The sequence below is a fragment of the Xenopus tropicalis genome, chromosome 6, assembly GCF_000004195.4.
Source record: "Xenopus tropicalis strain Nigerian chromosome 6, UCB_Xtro_10.0, whole genome shotgun sequence".
Lineage (NCBI taxonomy): Eukaryota > Metazoa > Chordata > Amphibia > Anura > Pipidae > Xenopus > Xenopus tropicalis.
The window spans coordinates 120,174,920-120,192,388 of NC_030682.2; the positions used below are offsets into that span (position 1 = coordinate 120,174,920).

Consider the following 17,469-nt stretch of genomic DNA (forward strand, 5'->3'; position numbering starts at 1 on the left):
CCACATGGAGCAGTCAGTACAAGGAAATTCTCTCTTTAATACTGAAGTACCTTTTTTTTCTCTTTTTTTTGTTTTTTTAATTGACACCACATTTTTACAAAACAAAATCACAAATAAAACTCTTTTTTTCAACTTAAATTATTGCTTGTTTATACAGAAGCTATATTGTATGTACCATAAAAAATATTTCCACCCTGTTATTGGAAAAACAAATGCAAAGAACTGAAATTAAGTGTAAAAGTTGGAATTGGATTGCCTTCCAGTAAATAAAGTAATGTACAGGCAGGTGGTGTGGCGGCGGCAATGGCACAGGGGCGTACTGCACACTCGCTGCGCCACCAGGCTGGGTATTCCATCCATCGCCAGCCGCCAACCTGCAGTAGCCGTGCCCCTGGTCTCAAACAGAAGCGCGGCACTCGAACTGAATGACAACTGGCAGTTCTCTACCTGCATCTCAAGAACAGAATTTCACATTCAGAAATAAGTAACACACAGCAAAGCATTTGGACTGCAGCAGAAGGAGGGGTGGGGGATCCGCACATTTGAAGGTTTACGGACGCTACGTCACGTTACACACTGCCCTGCTATCCCTGACTAGTAGAACAAAGAAACAAACTCACATCATTCCATTCTAGTTTAGCGCCATGTTGGATACGCTTGCCTGTGAACTGGCCAATCCGATTGGCAGGCAAGACTTTTGATACAGTTAGCTCTGGCCTATCAGGGTATTAGACTGGCTTTCGCCTTCCACCCCTTCTGCAAATAAAAATTAGTATTTTCTCAATCAAATCAAAGAAGAAGTAGAAAAAAAACAAATAAAAAAAACCAAGAGTGAGACGACAGCGCCAGTATTTACTGGGCCGACCGCTCAAGGGCCATGAGGTCAGAAGCCAGTGTCAACAACTCGTGAAGTCAAGTGAGGAATTGAAACAGTAAAGAGCATAGTCGTCTTTAAATACATACAATTAAATACATTCATTTTCAGAGAGTTCAGTTACATTTGCCTGTCCATAATGACGCCGCAGAAGGTATCTAAGTTGCACTAAGGTGAATGCAGTGAACAGACGGGGACGCCTGTTGGGTTTTCTAGCTTCGGACTGCCAGGTGAGGGCGCTGTTCCTCTGACAACTGCTTCAGCTCAGAATTGGGAGGCAGATCAGGCTTACAGTGCTTTGCTAGTCGCTCCAGCAGGGCTCGCTGGCTGCCGGGCCAGTCTCTAAGAACACTACGGAGCTGGCCAAGCTCTTCTGACCACACCACTCTTCCAGCTGGCGAACATGGTCAGCAGATAAAAACACTTTGTAGTCTTTTGGGTCAGCAGTATTTCTGTTGGAAAAAGAAAGAAGAATAAAAAGAGTTATTTCTAATTTTATTCCGCACCCTAACTCACTTTGTTTCCCAGGGCTTAATCAGACTATGGGTTGGACTCATTTGGCCCAACTAGTCAGCCGAAAGCCAGAGCAGATCACTCGTAAAGATTATGTGGCCGTGTCACTTGGCTGATTGGCACAGGATTTTCTCTCCAGAAAGACTGACTACATTCTAATGGCGGTCCTGGAGCGCTGGCATTACAGAGGTCCCTGCACACTGGGACGGTCAGTCAATATGATTGGGTCTCCCCCAGAGTGAATATGCAGGAAAAATTGCAAGGCCTCACGTCTGAAAGAACAACAAATGCCTAAAATAGAATATGGCTCAAAATCTTTTTTTATATATTAAACTTCCTGTACCAGCCCAGAGGCAAGGTCCATGGTTTGTTGTCCAGAGTAGTTCCCCATCTATTGCATGCCATTGGCACCGCACATGCTCAGTGTGCTCTCAGCTTAGATATTGCCAAAAATTATGAGGAAATTAGCAGAAAGTGAGGGTATATCTGTCATATTAGCTGATGCCTCAGAGCTTATCATTAGGAATTAATCCTGATGCAGACTACACTGGTTTCTATGGTACCATGTAATGTAAACTTGAGTTAATTACTAAGCAGCCTTTAATTGTAAGTAAGTCCCTAAGCCCAGCAAGTGACAGCAGCACAGAGCATGTGCAAGAAATCAGCAGAAAAGAAGATGGGGAGCTACTGGGGCCCAGCATATATGGACATGTCTAGATTCATTCATTCTGTTGACCTCTAAACTAGAAAGCACCTTATCCCTTTATATATTACATATCTATGGAGATTACTAGTAGGCATTTTTAAAAACAAGTTGCATTTTAGTTTCTGTGTCCACGTAACCAAATAGAGGCATGGCTCAGGCCTATAGTTAATCAAACTGTGATTTAATACCGAGGTCAGAGCAATATTCACACAGAGATCTGCTCTTAAAGTAAAAAACACACAGTTAAGATTTTATTAGGCAAAGTTAGTTACATCATGGCTGCCACACTAATGGGCAGGTACTGAATTATTCACTAAAACTGGCTTTAGATACAGGGCAGAGATATAAATCTGAAGCGAAAGCCAAATAAAGGCAAATAACAAGTTGCTTAAAAATGGGGAGGGAACATGAATTATTAATGCTGTGTGTAGTTTTTGTGGTGTATAATAGTTATAGATACCATAAAAGCCTAAAGGCTGTAATTAGCTGTGCACTGCCCTGATTATCAGTTCTATGTGCAACTGGAACTAGGGGTAGGCAGAAGAGGCACGTGCACGTTTCTAGGCACGTACCCCTTCTGTCTGCAGCAAAGCAGGTGATGTTGATGGCAAAGCAGCACGATGACGTTTAGGGGTGGAACAGTGAGTGGGGCAAAATAAAGTGGCACAAGAACCTAGACCACTTGTAATGTTTAGCTATGAAAGATTCTCATACACAGCAACAGGAATTAGTAAACTGAATTAAAGGGAAACCTAGACATAAACAAAAACCACTTACTTGTATTTTGTGTATGGCTTTCAGGGCACTTAGATTTGCAGGGTGACAGGGAGAGGCTAATGAATCTATTTTAATGGCTTATATAATATAGTACAAAGGTTTTTTTGACCAATGCCATACATATAAAAGGATTGCTGTACATTATTCATATGTGTTGTTCATTAGATGTAAGTAACCACGCTGAAGGCTGCTCATAAATCTAAAGTTTGTGGGAAGCAGAAGAAGCCTGGACTCCTCGTTCCCATAGGAGAACCTTCCTTGACAGCTAATCTATAAAGCGGATTTACAGAGGGACATTAAATATCCCTGTGTATATAGTCTCTGTCGTGATGGAACAGAAGTAGGGAATATTTGGGAACTTTCTTCAGCATTAGGTTCTTGCACATTTAAGGGACACACGGAGCTACTTAGTAGCAGCTACTCATCATGGCTCCTAAACAACAGAAATACCCTGCCATAGATACTGAGATTTGCTAAAACATGCATAGAGACAATTATCAGTAGATGATCAGCATTGTCTTTTTTTAGTAGCCTGACAAGTAGCTGCTACTAGTAGGTCTGTGTGTATTCACCCAAATAACTTCAAGTAAAGGCACAGTGTACAACAGGTTAGAGCTTTTAGCTAGGGGTTCATGAATCCTTTCAGTTTGCTGGGCCACTGACACTAAAATATCAACTGGTTTATATGGACAATTTGTTTTTTTAAAGAGGCAGTATCCTACTTTTCTTTTTCAGCATGAGAGCAATGAATAAGACGTGTTCTGAACATATTTTTTGCCAAATGATTTAATCAGGAAAAATATATGATTTTTGTTATTAGTCAGGAAAACAGGGAAATCTGAAGCTTCTCCGTTTTTGGGGTTTACAAGTTAGATAATTAAATTACCAGTCCCTTCACCCTGTGTTGCGACTAGTATGTAATCTAATTATCTACCTTACAAGGACCAGACATGGAGTAGCTTCAATTTCTCTGTTAAGCTCAAGAAATAACAAAAAAAATCCTATTTTATCATTAAAACAATATGAAAAAAAGTATGTTCAATACAATACCTATTAATTGTACTCCCTTATTGAACAAGGGGGTATACTGGCCTTTTAAAGAAAATATTTTCTGCCCACCACTTCTTCTCATAGTGCCTCCTTGGGCTAATTTAGCACTGGGCAAGCTGGGTGACATAGAGGTGAATGTGTTTGGGTTGTCTTATACACTCCTGGAGCTACAATAACCCTGTTTTTATGCGTATGTAACCCTTGCTAAGGGCTGAGTGGGAAGTAGTTACATGGCAGAGACTGTGCCTTCTGGATACAAATACACAGGACTATACAAAATCTATATCTACTAAAAATCTTATTTTGTGATGAAAGCAAGAAACAGCATCCTGTAGCATAATGTACATCAGTGCTGCTTTGTATAAATGTTACAGCAATTCACCCTGCCCAGAGGAATTATGGGTAAATTAGTACAGATGGAGGAAATGTACTGACCTGCTCTGGGCCCATTGAAGACAGCCCTGATGTAGGCACAGAGGTCACTGAGGTCATGTTGATCTGCCCGGTCATCTGATTCATGCTGTTCATTCCATTCCCATTGGCTGCCATTGACACACTAATGTTCATGTTGTTACTGTTGTACATGCTGGTGCCACTTTGTTGCCCAAAATGTGGAGGGGACTGTTGTGAAAACATGCTGCGACATATACAAGAGGGGTTATCATGACGCGCCCCTAAGCAAGGCTTTCCAGAGGTAACAGTGACATTCATATGCCCCTGTGTAATATGGCAATACCACTGTGCTATACATTTGTCTCGCTTTAAATGAGCTTAATAAGCTGGGCTGGGGGCTGAATAGTACCCTATTCACAAGGCTTCTAATTAGTGAGATTTTTCAACCACTGAAGTGCAAGAGGTGAGCATACTTTTTTCCCATTATTTGGAACCCACAAAAAAACTACGTTGTTTGTTATTTCTTGAGCAAAACAGAGAGACTGAAGCCACTCCATGTTTGGTCCTTGTGAGGTAGATAAGATTGCCAGTAAACAACCCCATCCCTTCACCCTAGCTTAGGAAATAACAAAAAACAAGTTTTTCCTGACTGAGCTATATCTCTCTAAATAGCAATAGAAATATACTATAATATACAGAGGATGGCTTCTATTACAAATCCTATGCAAAGGCAGGACAGCAGTACATATATGATAATATATAACGGCCCACAAAGATCCCAGGTATTTTGTAACTTCTCTTTCATCTCAGTGGAAATTGTTCCTCATGGGTCCGGCGACACAGTAAGGCGGGTATCCCCAACCTTTTTATACTCGTGAGCCACATTCAAATGGAAAAAATGTTGGGGAGCAACACAAGCATGGAAAAAGTTCCTGGGGATGCAAATAAGAGCTATAATTGGCTATTTGGTAGCCCCTATGTGGACTGGAAGCCTATAGAAGGCTCTGTTTGCCTTTACACTGGGTTTTATGCAATCAATACTTGCCTCCAAGCCAGAAATTCAAGAATGAGCACCTACTTTGAGGCTGCTGGGAACAACATCCAAGGGGTTGGGGAGCAACATGTTGCTCACGAACCACTGGTTGGGGATCACTGCAGTAAGGTATGCAGTGACAACTTACTGATCCATGGGTACACAGTCTATCCAACTGCCATTGAGATGAATAAAAAGCAACTGCAGTTTTTGTTTTGCCTGCCAGCAGACCTACTTAACAATTGGCCAATGAAAGGTCCAGAATCACTACATGCCCAATTGCCCTTAAAGCATTAAACACATCTGAAAGCATGAAAACTGTCAGAAAATAGCTAATCTGGGAAGACGACACTGAGCTTAGGCCTAAAAGCTATGTTTTCTGATAACCTACACACAAAAGCAAGTGCCAAGTTACCTGTTTCCAGCTGGATTCCCCTGTGCCCATCCATTCAGCTCTGACTGGTACGCAGGACTGGCCTGTGACTGCTGCATCATGGGGCTCTGAATATGACCCATTCTAGGTGACATGATCGGACTTTGTGGGGTTGTTGCTCCAGTGAATCCTGGGTCTGACTGTTGACTCATTCCTAAGGAACAGGTTAACAGGGGAGGTTAGGTCAGCACGGAAGTGTAAGCAACAACCATGTAACTAAAGCAGATTCATTCTGAAGCTTGATATCTATTTCTTATTTAATTATCTTTCTATTCAGGTACTGCAGAGCTAAACATGGTGGAAATGTCCAGTAACGCTGGCTAACAAGGGTTTGCAGGGATTTTCTTTTTAAAATAGCAGTGCAGTGCTTCTTTGGTAACATAATAATAACAGCACAGCTTCAGAATAAAAAGTCAAATAAAACACAAAATGAACAAAAAAATATTTACAGATCAACTGGAAAGTGTTTAACAGCAGTAAACATCTTCAACAATAAATCACCTGAAGGGGAAATATCATGAAAACAAAAGGTTGATATAAGCTTTATTTCATGGAAATCTAAAATAATGAAATATTCAGTACTGCTTGTGAAATATGTAAGTTACTCTTCACTATCCCCTTCTCCACACTCTCTGTCTACATCCAAGCTTTGTGTAGGAGTCAGTTTTTTGGAAAGACAGTTATCACTAACATATCATCAAAGCCAGTACTTTTCCATATTGTGGGCCAGGGTTATACAAAGACATGTCTGTGGAGAGCTTGGGCATTCTGGGAGGCTATAAAAATCTCTTGGAGGGCCACATCGGGACCAAAGGCCTCAGATTGGATCATAGGAAAGATATAACACACCAACAGGGTCAGGCCAGCCTGGCAGAATACTATGCAAACAAATTCCCACCAAAGCTGATACCATTTAGTGCATGCTTATATCTAACGGTGTACGGAGTGGACCCTAACAAATTCTCTGGTGGGCACTGAAAGTCAGGGATGTATTAGAGCTCACCGTCCAAAACACAAACTCTGACACAAGGCCTGTGTGTAATGAAAATTAACATGATTATATCAGATAGTTCTTATAATTATAAAGGTTAATATTTCCATGAGATGAAGCCATAATTTCATTTTGCTTTCATGACGTTTCCCCTTTAAAAATTAGAGCCTTAAAAGTAGGAGTAACTGCTATTATATAATATGTACAAATGTGGTAGGACTAGGTAGACCAGATTGGAATTATAACATTTAGAGTGGAAATTAAGTGTTCAACCTGGGATATAGCTATTCAGCTTGACGCACAGCCACCAATGTATTGTGGCAAATGGTAACCAGATTAGAACCATATAATTAAGTTGTCCAATAAAATATAAAAAAGGAGCACTGATTCCTGTTACATGTGTATACGGCCATTAAACACGGCTACGAGAGAAGAAGCTGCACAAGTGGAGTAAGCCAAGCCCGTGGGCACAGATACAGACAAGGTGAAAGCATGAAGTGGAAACGAGTGGACAAGATGCAGGGGGTGTCAGAGCGACAGGTGAGATTCTCAGCACAGAAACACAGTAGCAGCCACTGTAAGTGAACACTGAGATGAAATCGCCTTTGCTGTTACAGGTATAGGCTTGGCAAATTCAGTGAACTGGCCTATTATAAATAAATGAATAAAAGTTTATAGGGCAATGGATGTTAATGATGGGTTAGTAGTCACATGCAGTTATTTCACGCTTTATTTTGTACCACCAGAATAACTATAGGGCATGGGAAGGGAGGGCCTTTTCTAGGGAGTGTTTTTGATGTCAGCGTTTGGGGACTGACAGGCAATGATGCCCTACTCGGCACCAGCAGGCATACGGAATTGCACAATAACTTGCCTTGTGCTGAAACATGCCTCTTTCTAGGCATCCATAAAGTTTTTGCTGCTACCGTATAAATACAACTTAGATCATGATAGAAGCTGTGACTCATTAGATTTTAGTAGGCCATTTCCCATTATTATGAATGGAGATGACTTCACAAAGCAGCTGGCAGGCTACAGCCACAGATGTGGTTCTTAGATATAATATATTCAGTTGTTAAGGCATTTGTGAAGTATCTACACGGTAATATTAGAGGGATGGAAATCCAGTCACTTGTAGGAACTGGTCAAGCCTATGTAGACTGCAGACATGTATAGGTCCCTTTCAAAGTGAAGGGAAGGACTGCAATATACTGCTTTGCAATAGGTTGCAGGCCTACGCAATGCCAGATAGGAATAAGCAAGACCTGCGCTTAAAGTTGAAGGTGGTACCTGAGTTGGCAAACTGGAAGGCATTGTGCTGCATTTGGGGATTCATGACAGGCCCATACTGTCCTCCCATGCTCCCCATGATCCCTTGGTTAGCCAGATTCATCTGGGAGCCATGCAAAGAGTTGTGAGAGAGCGACTGTGACCCAGGGCTGGGGGGCACTGGGGAAAAAGGACTGGTGAAAGGTGGCGGGGATGGAATTCCAGTACCGTAGTTCGGAGGAAATGGAAACTGCTGCGTATTGCCTTGTGGGATCCGTGGGCTGTTTATTGATGCAGGGATGCCTCCAGAGCCCACCATGTTAGGGGGCATAGCCAGGCCTTGACCTCTCATCATCATGGCCCTGTGCTGTTGCACTTGCTGTTGTTGCTGTTGCTGCTGCTGTTGTTGTTGCTGAAGTTGCTTTTGGCGAAGATGTTGGCTCAAGAGCTCTCTCTGCCTCTGTGCCAGCATCTGTGCATTGATCGGCCCCTGTAAGTAGACAAGAGAATAAGTCCTGTTAGCCTTCATATATCTTTGTATCAAGACAAAGGAAAATGGTAATGATGCATATTCTTTAAAATACTGATAAACCGCAAGTTATGCAGTAACATAGTCACCGGGGCTCATAAAATGACAAGTCAGACCCTATAGGTCCCATGGGAAGAAATTTATCATATTGGTAGCCCTAGGGCATTTGAACATTTGAGTATAAGCTGCAATACTGCTTAGTTCTACTGGAACTATACAGTCCAATTCATTTATAACAGGAGCCTTCGTACTCAAGTACAGCAGCCTCCATTCATATTATATATGTATAGAAGCAAATATTGAAGGAAGTAGTGCTGTATGTGTAACATGGGCAATACTGGCATTGAGGAAAGTAACAAAATGCTGCCAAATGTGGGAAAGTGAATTATTTATAAACCAGTTAAGAATGATACAAATAAAACAGATGGCATGTCACCTACTCTGCTGCACATAACACTAGAACTGTGATGTTCTTCTGTCTACTGGCTAAATATCACATGTACTGTGAGAGAAGGAAAGTGGCAGAGAGATAGTTCATAAAGCACAAGCATACCTGCTCTCTTAGCTGCCCTGGCACTCCAGGCCTCATAGCCAGGTTCATGTTAGAGACATTGTTTATTGGGTTCATTATTGGCTGCCGGTTCTAAACAAAAGAAAAATAATTGAAAAATGTAAGTTTTTCTGCAAATTAAGATGGAAATAACCTTTGAAATAAACCCTTGTGTTCGCCACTCTCTGATGCGACAATAAAAAAAAAATAAAGTTCTGCCCACTGTTCTCATCTTAATACACATGAACACAAGAACACAATAATGAAAATTTTATTGACACAGGAAAAATGTGTTTAGTAAATTTGTAACCACCATGAGAGATTCTGGCTGACAGCTAGCAATGTGTCCGAGTAACGCTGCACTAGGACACTGCAACAATAAGGCTGATCCTGCTGGAACAGGGGCTTATTCTAAAGCATAAGTGCATACAGACTCAGAGGGAGGGGAAATACAGCAACTCCCTTTCAACAAAGAGCACGTACACAGGTTCTGAACTGCTTCCTGCAGCAGTTGATTCTGGTATTTCAGGATTCTTGTTTGTAACAGTGAAACCTCCACCTGGCACACTGCACAGTTAGGGGAGCTGGGGATCACAGTGATTCGAATGAAATCAAACAAATTGAGAAGTCGTTCTTGTGCAACGTATATACTAAAATAGTTACAGAAGACTTTTTACCAGAAATATGGTTGTTAAGAGACTACACTGACTGCTGCTAGAGATTACATGAGTACTGGGACATAATAACAGGATCAGAAATACCTGCGCTTGAAGGCGGTGCTGCAGTTGGAGTCTCAGCTGGTTTGGCTGGTTCTGCACCATTCCAGTAGGTCGTAGCCCGGGCCTGTTTTGCATACGCAGGATTCCATAGCTTGGACGCTGGCCCATAGGGTTGAAGCCAGGATCCTGCATTGGTGTGTAACTATTCTGAGCCATCTGGCCCTGATTTGCATATGCATGGTTATAGAGTGGCGGCTTTTGCTCCATCATTAAGTTTGATTCAGGGCTTACAAACGATTCCTGTTCGACAGCCTGACCCTATGTAAATACACAAACAGCGTTTCATTACAAAAGAAGCAGAAAAAAGAGGAGAGATTACTATACATTGCATATAGGCTAATGGTCCACGCAGCATTGTGATTACAGCTTAGCACTTGAGATCATGCACCGGAACAAGTATCAAAATGCCATGGGTCCCACAGGGCCATGGATCTAAAAGCACATAGGTACTATATATATATATATATGTACCATCCATCAAAAATGTATAGATAGGAAAGATCCTCCTTAATAGTAAATATCACTATAGAGAACCACAACAAAGAGCTTAGATGTATCTCTAAGCCTGGGTTGTCAAAGCCTCGAGACCTGTTCAATAGAGAATAAGCGAGGCTGCAGTTAGAATGTGCTAGGGGGAGCATGCAGTCAGTGCTGTGATTGACAGCTTACATTTTGTTGTACATATAATCACAAAAGCAACATCAATATGCTGTGTAACCCATCCTCAACAGCAGATTAAACATTGCCAATGTGTTCTGTACCTGGCTAACCATCTCTGGGATCCCAAGGGCTCTGTCAATCTCTTCTAGCCCATCAAAGTTTCTTAAGGCCATGTACAGCTGGTCCAGAAGGTTCCCATCGTCTGTAGGAGACTGCGATGCAATCGGTTGGCAAATCAAATCATCTGCTGGACTGCCAAATGGCTGCCTAAAATTGATTATATACAGATCAGAATGGCTGCCAATGAACAGGATTTGGCAAAAGCTTTAGTGTACTGACTTGCCGCCTAGGACTCAGAATTTATATAGTATTCTAAATATAATTTTTTTAAAAGAGATATAAAATCTTTAACAAATCTCTCATCATTTGTAGCAAGAAGTGAAACCTCGATTTTACCTACCTTGATTTTAAATTTTCCCTCATTTTACACTATTTGAGGTCCCTCCAATATATAATGTATAATACAAGTGCCTGATTTTTCCCAGTTTTTAAGAATAATAAGAAAAACTATTTGTTTGAGAGTAGTATTTCTGGGACTATCACAAGATTCCGTTGTTGTTCTGAAGGCTCCAGAAGGCACAGGAATAATTCAAACTCACCTGTTTTGATTGTTGAAGGAGGGTTGATCAATAGGCAAAATACTGTCAGGCCAGGGTGCGGTTTGGTTTGGGGGTGCTTGCTGTTGGGTGTATTGAGGTCCGCCAATGTTCATATCGAGTTCAGAAGACCCTAAGAATTTTGGACAGGTGAAGACTGGGGTTATGTAAGGAATGCCCATTATAACACCTATTTACTCCATCTTACCAGGCATTGAAAATAAATATTTTACCACTGATCTCTGTAAAATGCTTTCTCACAGATTTCAGACTGACTGCAGTTGACCCTTATCTGTACTGAATATTGGATACAAGTGTTGGAATCATAGTGCCATCTGCATCCAGCCCAAATGTCATCTTCAAATTCATGGGGTGGCCCACTGCTTTACTATACTAACCTACCTTGCTACTCTCAAATTTCATGATAAACACATTGGCTTATTCTATAACTCCCTGTAAAAGTCTGCCACGTTGTGGCAATATGTCACTTACCCATATTTATTACTGGTGACTGAAGCACTTGCCTAGGGCACACCTGGCCGCCTGGCCTCATGGGAATGCTGGCTGTTGGGCTGCGGGTCAAGTCCTGAATCGGCCTGTTTATAGCAGTGCTTGGGGTTGGGCATGCTGGTCTCACAGCAGATGCCTGAGAGCCCCAATCTCCTGGCTTTAATGCTGGCCGCGGGCCATTCACACCTATTATACCTGCAGAAAAGCACATATAGTCAGCCCCTTGCTTTAACTATTCAGTAATAATGGATGCAGAAATAGTTATTCTGTAGCCTCTTCCCACAGCTTGTGTTCTGGAATCCCACTGATAAACTAATAAAAAAGTCACGTGGTAAAGAAGTAGTGATATTTACATGCACATAACAGGCTGATATATATATATATATATAGTATATTTCATAGTATACTTAATTTCAATAGCAGTTTCCTTAAATAATAAATTATAAAATATAATAAAGCACTCATTCTCACTGGTTAGCAAAGGCAGCCCATAAATTGGCCATTTATGCTGGATAATTATTTTTCAGTGCAATGTGAGCTGATTTCTGATTTTAAGAGAACTAAACGCTTCATGTACTGAGGAGCAGCACCCTCTAGTGGCTTTCCTTAGGAGTCACCATATTAACAAGTGGAAGAGTTACTGGCAAGTAACTTATAGTCTGGCACTAATAATTGCACATTTTAAATGCTGGCATGCTGTTCATCTTTCATAGGGACTCTAATCCATACATTTTTATCTTTATTCAGAAGCAGATTATATCTAGCTAAAAACCAAGGTCTCCCTAGTGACTTAACCAGTGAACAATTACCTGGGCTACTGTTGCTGACATTGCCTTGACTGCCCATCATTGCCTGGTTATTCATCACCACAGACTGAGACACAGTAGTGTAAGGAGCGCTGTTCCTCATTGGTGGAAAAGATCCCGCACTTACTTGGCTTTGCAAATTAATGTCCAGTGGTAAACTCTGGTTTGGCAAGCGCCCCAGCTGTGCAGCCAGTTGGCTACTGAAACCATCTTAATAAGAAAATTAAAAAGAAGGTTACTGACAAAAGATACAAGAGGTGTATAAAGGAATATTAAAAGGGCACTGGCCAAAAGAGACAGATAAACATGCTTCAATAATTTAAAAGTGAACATTTTTTATGGAGGCAAGTTCACAACTGATTCAGCTGTGTATGTGTAAAAAACATTAATATAACATGGACTATTAGCTCTACTGGGTCAGGGACTGATAGCAGTATATGAGTAAAAAAAACAATAGGACTTCTTTACTAATGGGAAGGCAAGGAGAGAAAATGTTAAGACAGGGACATAGCACCATGTTTTTCGTTCCCCCACAATGCACCTTGTTCCCCCCACCTATGCCAATTGCGCTTCTATGTGCTTCTGAAAAAGGTGCAAACAGTATGCAAATGGACAGACACATAGGGGTGGCACGTGGGATGTATACGCATGTATGTTACAAGCGAGCCATTCATTAGCTGCTAGATGGCGTGTATGCCTATGGATGCAAGGAGCAGGGAGAGCCCTACGGCAGGCACTACAAGAAACCCTTGCTCAGAAGAGCACTGATAAGGGCACAGCCAGCACAAGGGTACAGAGCATAGCTGTGCTGCACAGGGATCAGGTGCAAATGCTATGAAGTAATAGTAGTAGTACTTGTGTCCATTAATATATGTATACAATAACTTTAAAACATTTACAGGCAGTCCACAATCAAATGCACTGCCACCCAAGACTTACTTCAACCAAATGAATGGTCCGCTTGCTGGCATGACTATAAACAGTGGTATAACATGTGGAGAGCATCTAAATAAATACTACTCATATGCTGACCATTTGGGTTGTACATGCCATGTATGGCTCTCACTTGCCTATGAATCATTCATTTAGAAACCAGGAGATGGCGCTGTTTGTATAGTTAAAAAGAATATGTTTGGGGTTTTATAGCGGGCACAGGCACGGTAGACAAGATGATGGTTGTTTGTAGTGATGAGCAACAGGAAACCTAAAGTGCAGGGTCTATCACTTACTGTTCTGCTGTATCCGGATCATTCTCTGCTTGTGGGCCCCCGCAGGGAGACCCGTGCTGTTATCACCAGCCAGCTGCATCAGGTCATTCATGATGGCTTGTTTATCAGCTGAGTTGCTGCCATCATGCCGCGCGTCTGGGAAAAGCTGGCTTAGCTGGCTGTTCTGCAGGTCGTCCAGAATTTCATCCAGGTTATCCAAATCAGAGCCAGGAGGCATAAGCTATGGCCAATGAAAGATGAATTGTTGAAAAAAAATCATATATATATATATGTCATCCTCAAGGCTGATGAAAAGCCTCTATAAATATGAAATGGACACAAAACACATTTTCCATAGATCACTTTCAGCAGGTATTTATATTATTTGCCAACCTTTGGAATAAGAATAAGACATAATCCTAATGTACTTGGTTCAGATAAGGTCAGCTGGCCCTGCCATCAGTGTATTTCATTACACGGCCCCATTATATATTACAGGAGATATCGGTAAACAGATTAGTTTGTTTGGAGACAATTACACGGGAGGTTGAAAATGATCTTTAAAGTTCCAGCTTGTTATAAATGAAAGCCGGCTACTCCATGGCCTTAATAACACAATTACTGTGAATAGAGAGGGAAATGGCTCTGTTTGCTGGGGATGGAGCTGCGCAGCTTTGCCCATGTAGCCAGATTATTAGCCGCTATACCCCTCGGAACTTATGTGGAGCCATTGCAGGTAACAAGCAACATGGGCAAAGCCTGTCCTGCTCCAGGAACCTGGGTAATCAATGGTGTTGCTGTTGAAAAAGGAAAACTATGGGTTAACAGCACAAACCGTATTTATTTAAATCCTGTTGAACAGTTGGGGGGAGTTACACTGCCCCTTTATGTATCTTTACCTAGATGCAGGGATAATGGAGGAAAGGGCCACAGCAGTGCTGGGTATGAAAGGGTTACATTCACACATTTAGGAGGAAAGAATGAAGTATCCCAACTGTTCCACCGATGAGAAAATAGCACCTTCCTGTAACACCAACGTCAGAAGGACTCCATCTGAAATGGAGCTGAAATGGGGAGGGGGTACATTGAAACCAGGTTACTTAAGGACAAGCTACTGCTACAAGGGAAATTCACAACAGAAACTACTAGGAGACCTCTTGTAACAGCCAGGGAAAAGCTTGCTTTAGCTACTTGAACTACAATTCCCAGAATCCCTATCTATTAAAGGAATGACTGTATTACACCAGAGCCCTACTACATGGAGTTTGATATCCTGGCCCAGTGAGAAATGATGCACAGGGCAGCACAAGCCTAACATCAAGAATAGCCAGAAACCAATGAACCATCATAAAAAAAGATCATCATTCTGCTAACCACCTATGGCACAGGGGAGTGGCGCTTCATCAGGCACTGAATGGAGGTCTCAAACAGGGCTTATAAATATAGGGTGCAGAATGAACAGTAAATGCAGTGATATATATATATATATATATATATATATATATGTATAGATTAGTAAGTATAGGTTGTGTGTGCTGGGTTTACTTGGAAGGGTTTAACTTGATGGACTCTTTTCAACCCTATGTAACTATGTAACTATATATATATATATATATATATATATATATATATATACATACATATTTATGTTATAGTCATATAATTGCTGCCATGCCAAAGGTCTGGACTCCCGACAAAAAATATTGGCTTGCACATAAGAGTGCCCCAAACAGCATCAATGTGCCAGACCTGTACTGATTCTATGGCCCAGATCTTGCAGACACACTGTACTCGCACATTGTTATTTAACCTATTATTGTCTGGGGGCAAAGCTCCATCTCTCCTGAGCCTAGGAGCTGCCAGAAAAAAAGGAAGCTTTTAGAGCCCCCTTTTCCCCAGTTCGGTGAAGCACCTTATTGCCATTTGCAGAGGCTTTTCATTCCCTTTAAATTCTCAATATTTATGAACTCGACCCAATCCTCTCCCACAGAGCGAGAGATCCTCTTGTAATGTACCCGAGCGATGCATTTGTGGTGGCTGAGCGTATCCCATTGCATTGCTCCCTAACTGCCATTACCCAGATGAACATTTCAGCGCAGTGCGTGACACTATTTCCCTGTGCCATTAAACTCCGCTAGGTAATTGCACTGACATGCACTAGCAAGACATATGTTCAGTTAATAAAGGGGAAAAAAGCCTAAGTACAGTTTAGCCTCATTAGGGAAATGTCAGCTACTCTGTAAGTGGAACATTAAACACTGCGGTTATGTCTGTTGTATTAAATGGGGCAGCTTGCACAGTATTAACGGCAGGGACATAGAGCTGAGTGACACTTATCCATAAGGACTCATTTTTAGGCTTTATTTTCCTTGTGTCCCAGGAAACATTTGTGGTTTTTCAGTTATTTAGCTTTCTGTTCAGCAGCTCTTCAGTTTAGTATTTCAGTAACTGTCTGGTTACTAGGGTCTTATTTATCATAGCAACCAGGCAGTAGTTTAGATGAGAGACTAGAGATGGAACAGAAGAGGGACTGAATAGAATGAAATGAATAAAAAAGAAACAATAACAATAACATTGCAGCCTCACAGAGAATAGTTTTGGGCTGGGGTCAGTGACCCCCAATTGAAAGCTGAAAAAGAGGCAGAAGAAGAAGAATTAATGAAGACTGATTGCAAAGCTGCTAAGAATGGGACACTCTATATCATACTTAAAGTTAACTTAAAGGTGAAGCCCACTTTATTTAATACTTTTTTAATTAAATTACCATATAGGACAGTGTGCTGCAAAAAAATAAACTACAACTCCCAGCACCCTGGCAGACTCCAGCTGGTAGAAATGCTGGCAGATATGTCTCAACAACAATGCAAGCACACAAGCCACAGTCATAATCACTTCTGATAAAAAAAAAATATGACAACGTGAAATGCAATTGAAACTGACATAACAATATAAGGCACTTCTGTAACTGTACAACTAAGGCACGATGTAACATGCATATAAATGCCCTATTACAGACACAGGGTGATACATTTGGCTCCCACAAAAGCAGAACCCACCCTCGTACAATGGTTAACTTGCTGTTTAAAAGGGAAATGTTTATCATGCGGTTGCAAAATTCAATTCTGACCCAATCAGTGCCTAAAGCAGGCCCGCCGTGCAGCCCAATGTATTTATAGGGTTTGGTGTGAGGCTTGCAGGTCTAAATGGGGGAGCATATTAGTTCTGTGTGTATTTGAATGGCTGTGCTTAGTGTTGGGTTCCAGTGAAAACCATATTATCAGCAATTACATTTATTCAAACCATAACTCCTATAAGGGCCCAAGCCCATCGGAATCAGGGCCTTTTGGAGCAGCAAAGCAGAGTCATAAAGAATAGGACGGGAATTCTCTGCAATTCCAAAGTACACACAGAATGTATAACAACGTGGATTTGGGCTGGGCAATTTCTTATCTACCCCTGCACTTCTGTATATTGCAGAAACCAATGGGAAGAGATAATCTAAGATAATTTATGAGCAATAAGTCACATACAAATGATTTCTAGTGGTGGTTCACCTTAGGGTGAAGACACATGGAGCTACTAGTAGCTACTAAATTTCAGAAAATACCCTGCCATAGACAATACTGAGAATTGCCTCTGCTAAAACACACAGAGACAGTTATCAGTAAATGATCAGCATTGTCTATTTTAGTAGCTGTAAAAAGTAGCTGCTACTAGTAGCCTCATGTGTCT

The 17,469-nt window shown here is 41.4% G+C and overlaps 1 protein-coding gene across 1 annotated transcript in view; it reads right to left on the reverse strand.

Annotated features, from left to right (window-relative positions):
• Positions 1-71: 71 nt before the first annotated feature.
• Positions 72-17,469, reverse strand: part of ncoa2 (nuclear receptor coactivator 2) — a gene marked incomplete at its 5' end in the record, with an annotated part of 94,327 nt that continues 76,929 nt past the window's right edge. The window contains 11 exon segments of the mRNA NM_001142159.1: positions 72-1,326; positions 4,356-4,557; positions 5,762-5,933; positions 8,268-8,529; positions 9,122-9,211; positions 9,880-10,155; positions 10,659-10,824; positions 11,217-11,346; positions 11,706-11,918; positions 12,533-12,739; positions 13,759-13,978. Of these exon segments, the coding sequence (NP_001135631.1) occupies positions 1,315-1,326; positions 4,356-4,557; positions 5,762-5,933; positions 8,268-8,529; positions 9,122-9,211; positions 9,880-10,155; positions 10,659-10,824; positions 11,217-11,346; positions 11,706-11,918; positions 12,533-12,739; positions 13,759-13,978 (1,950 nt within the window). The 3' untranslated portion in view covers positions 72-1,314.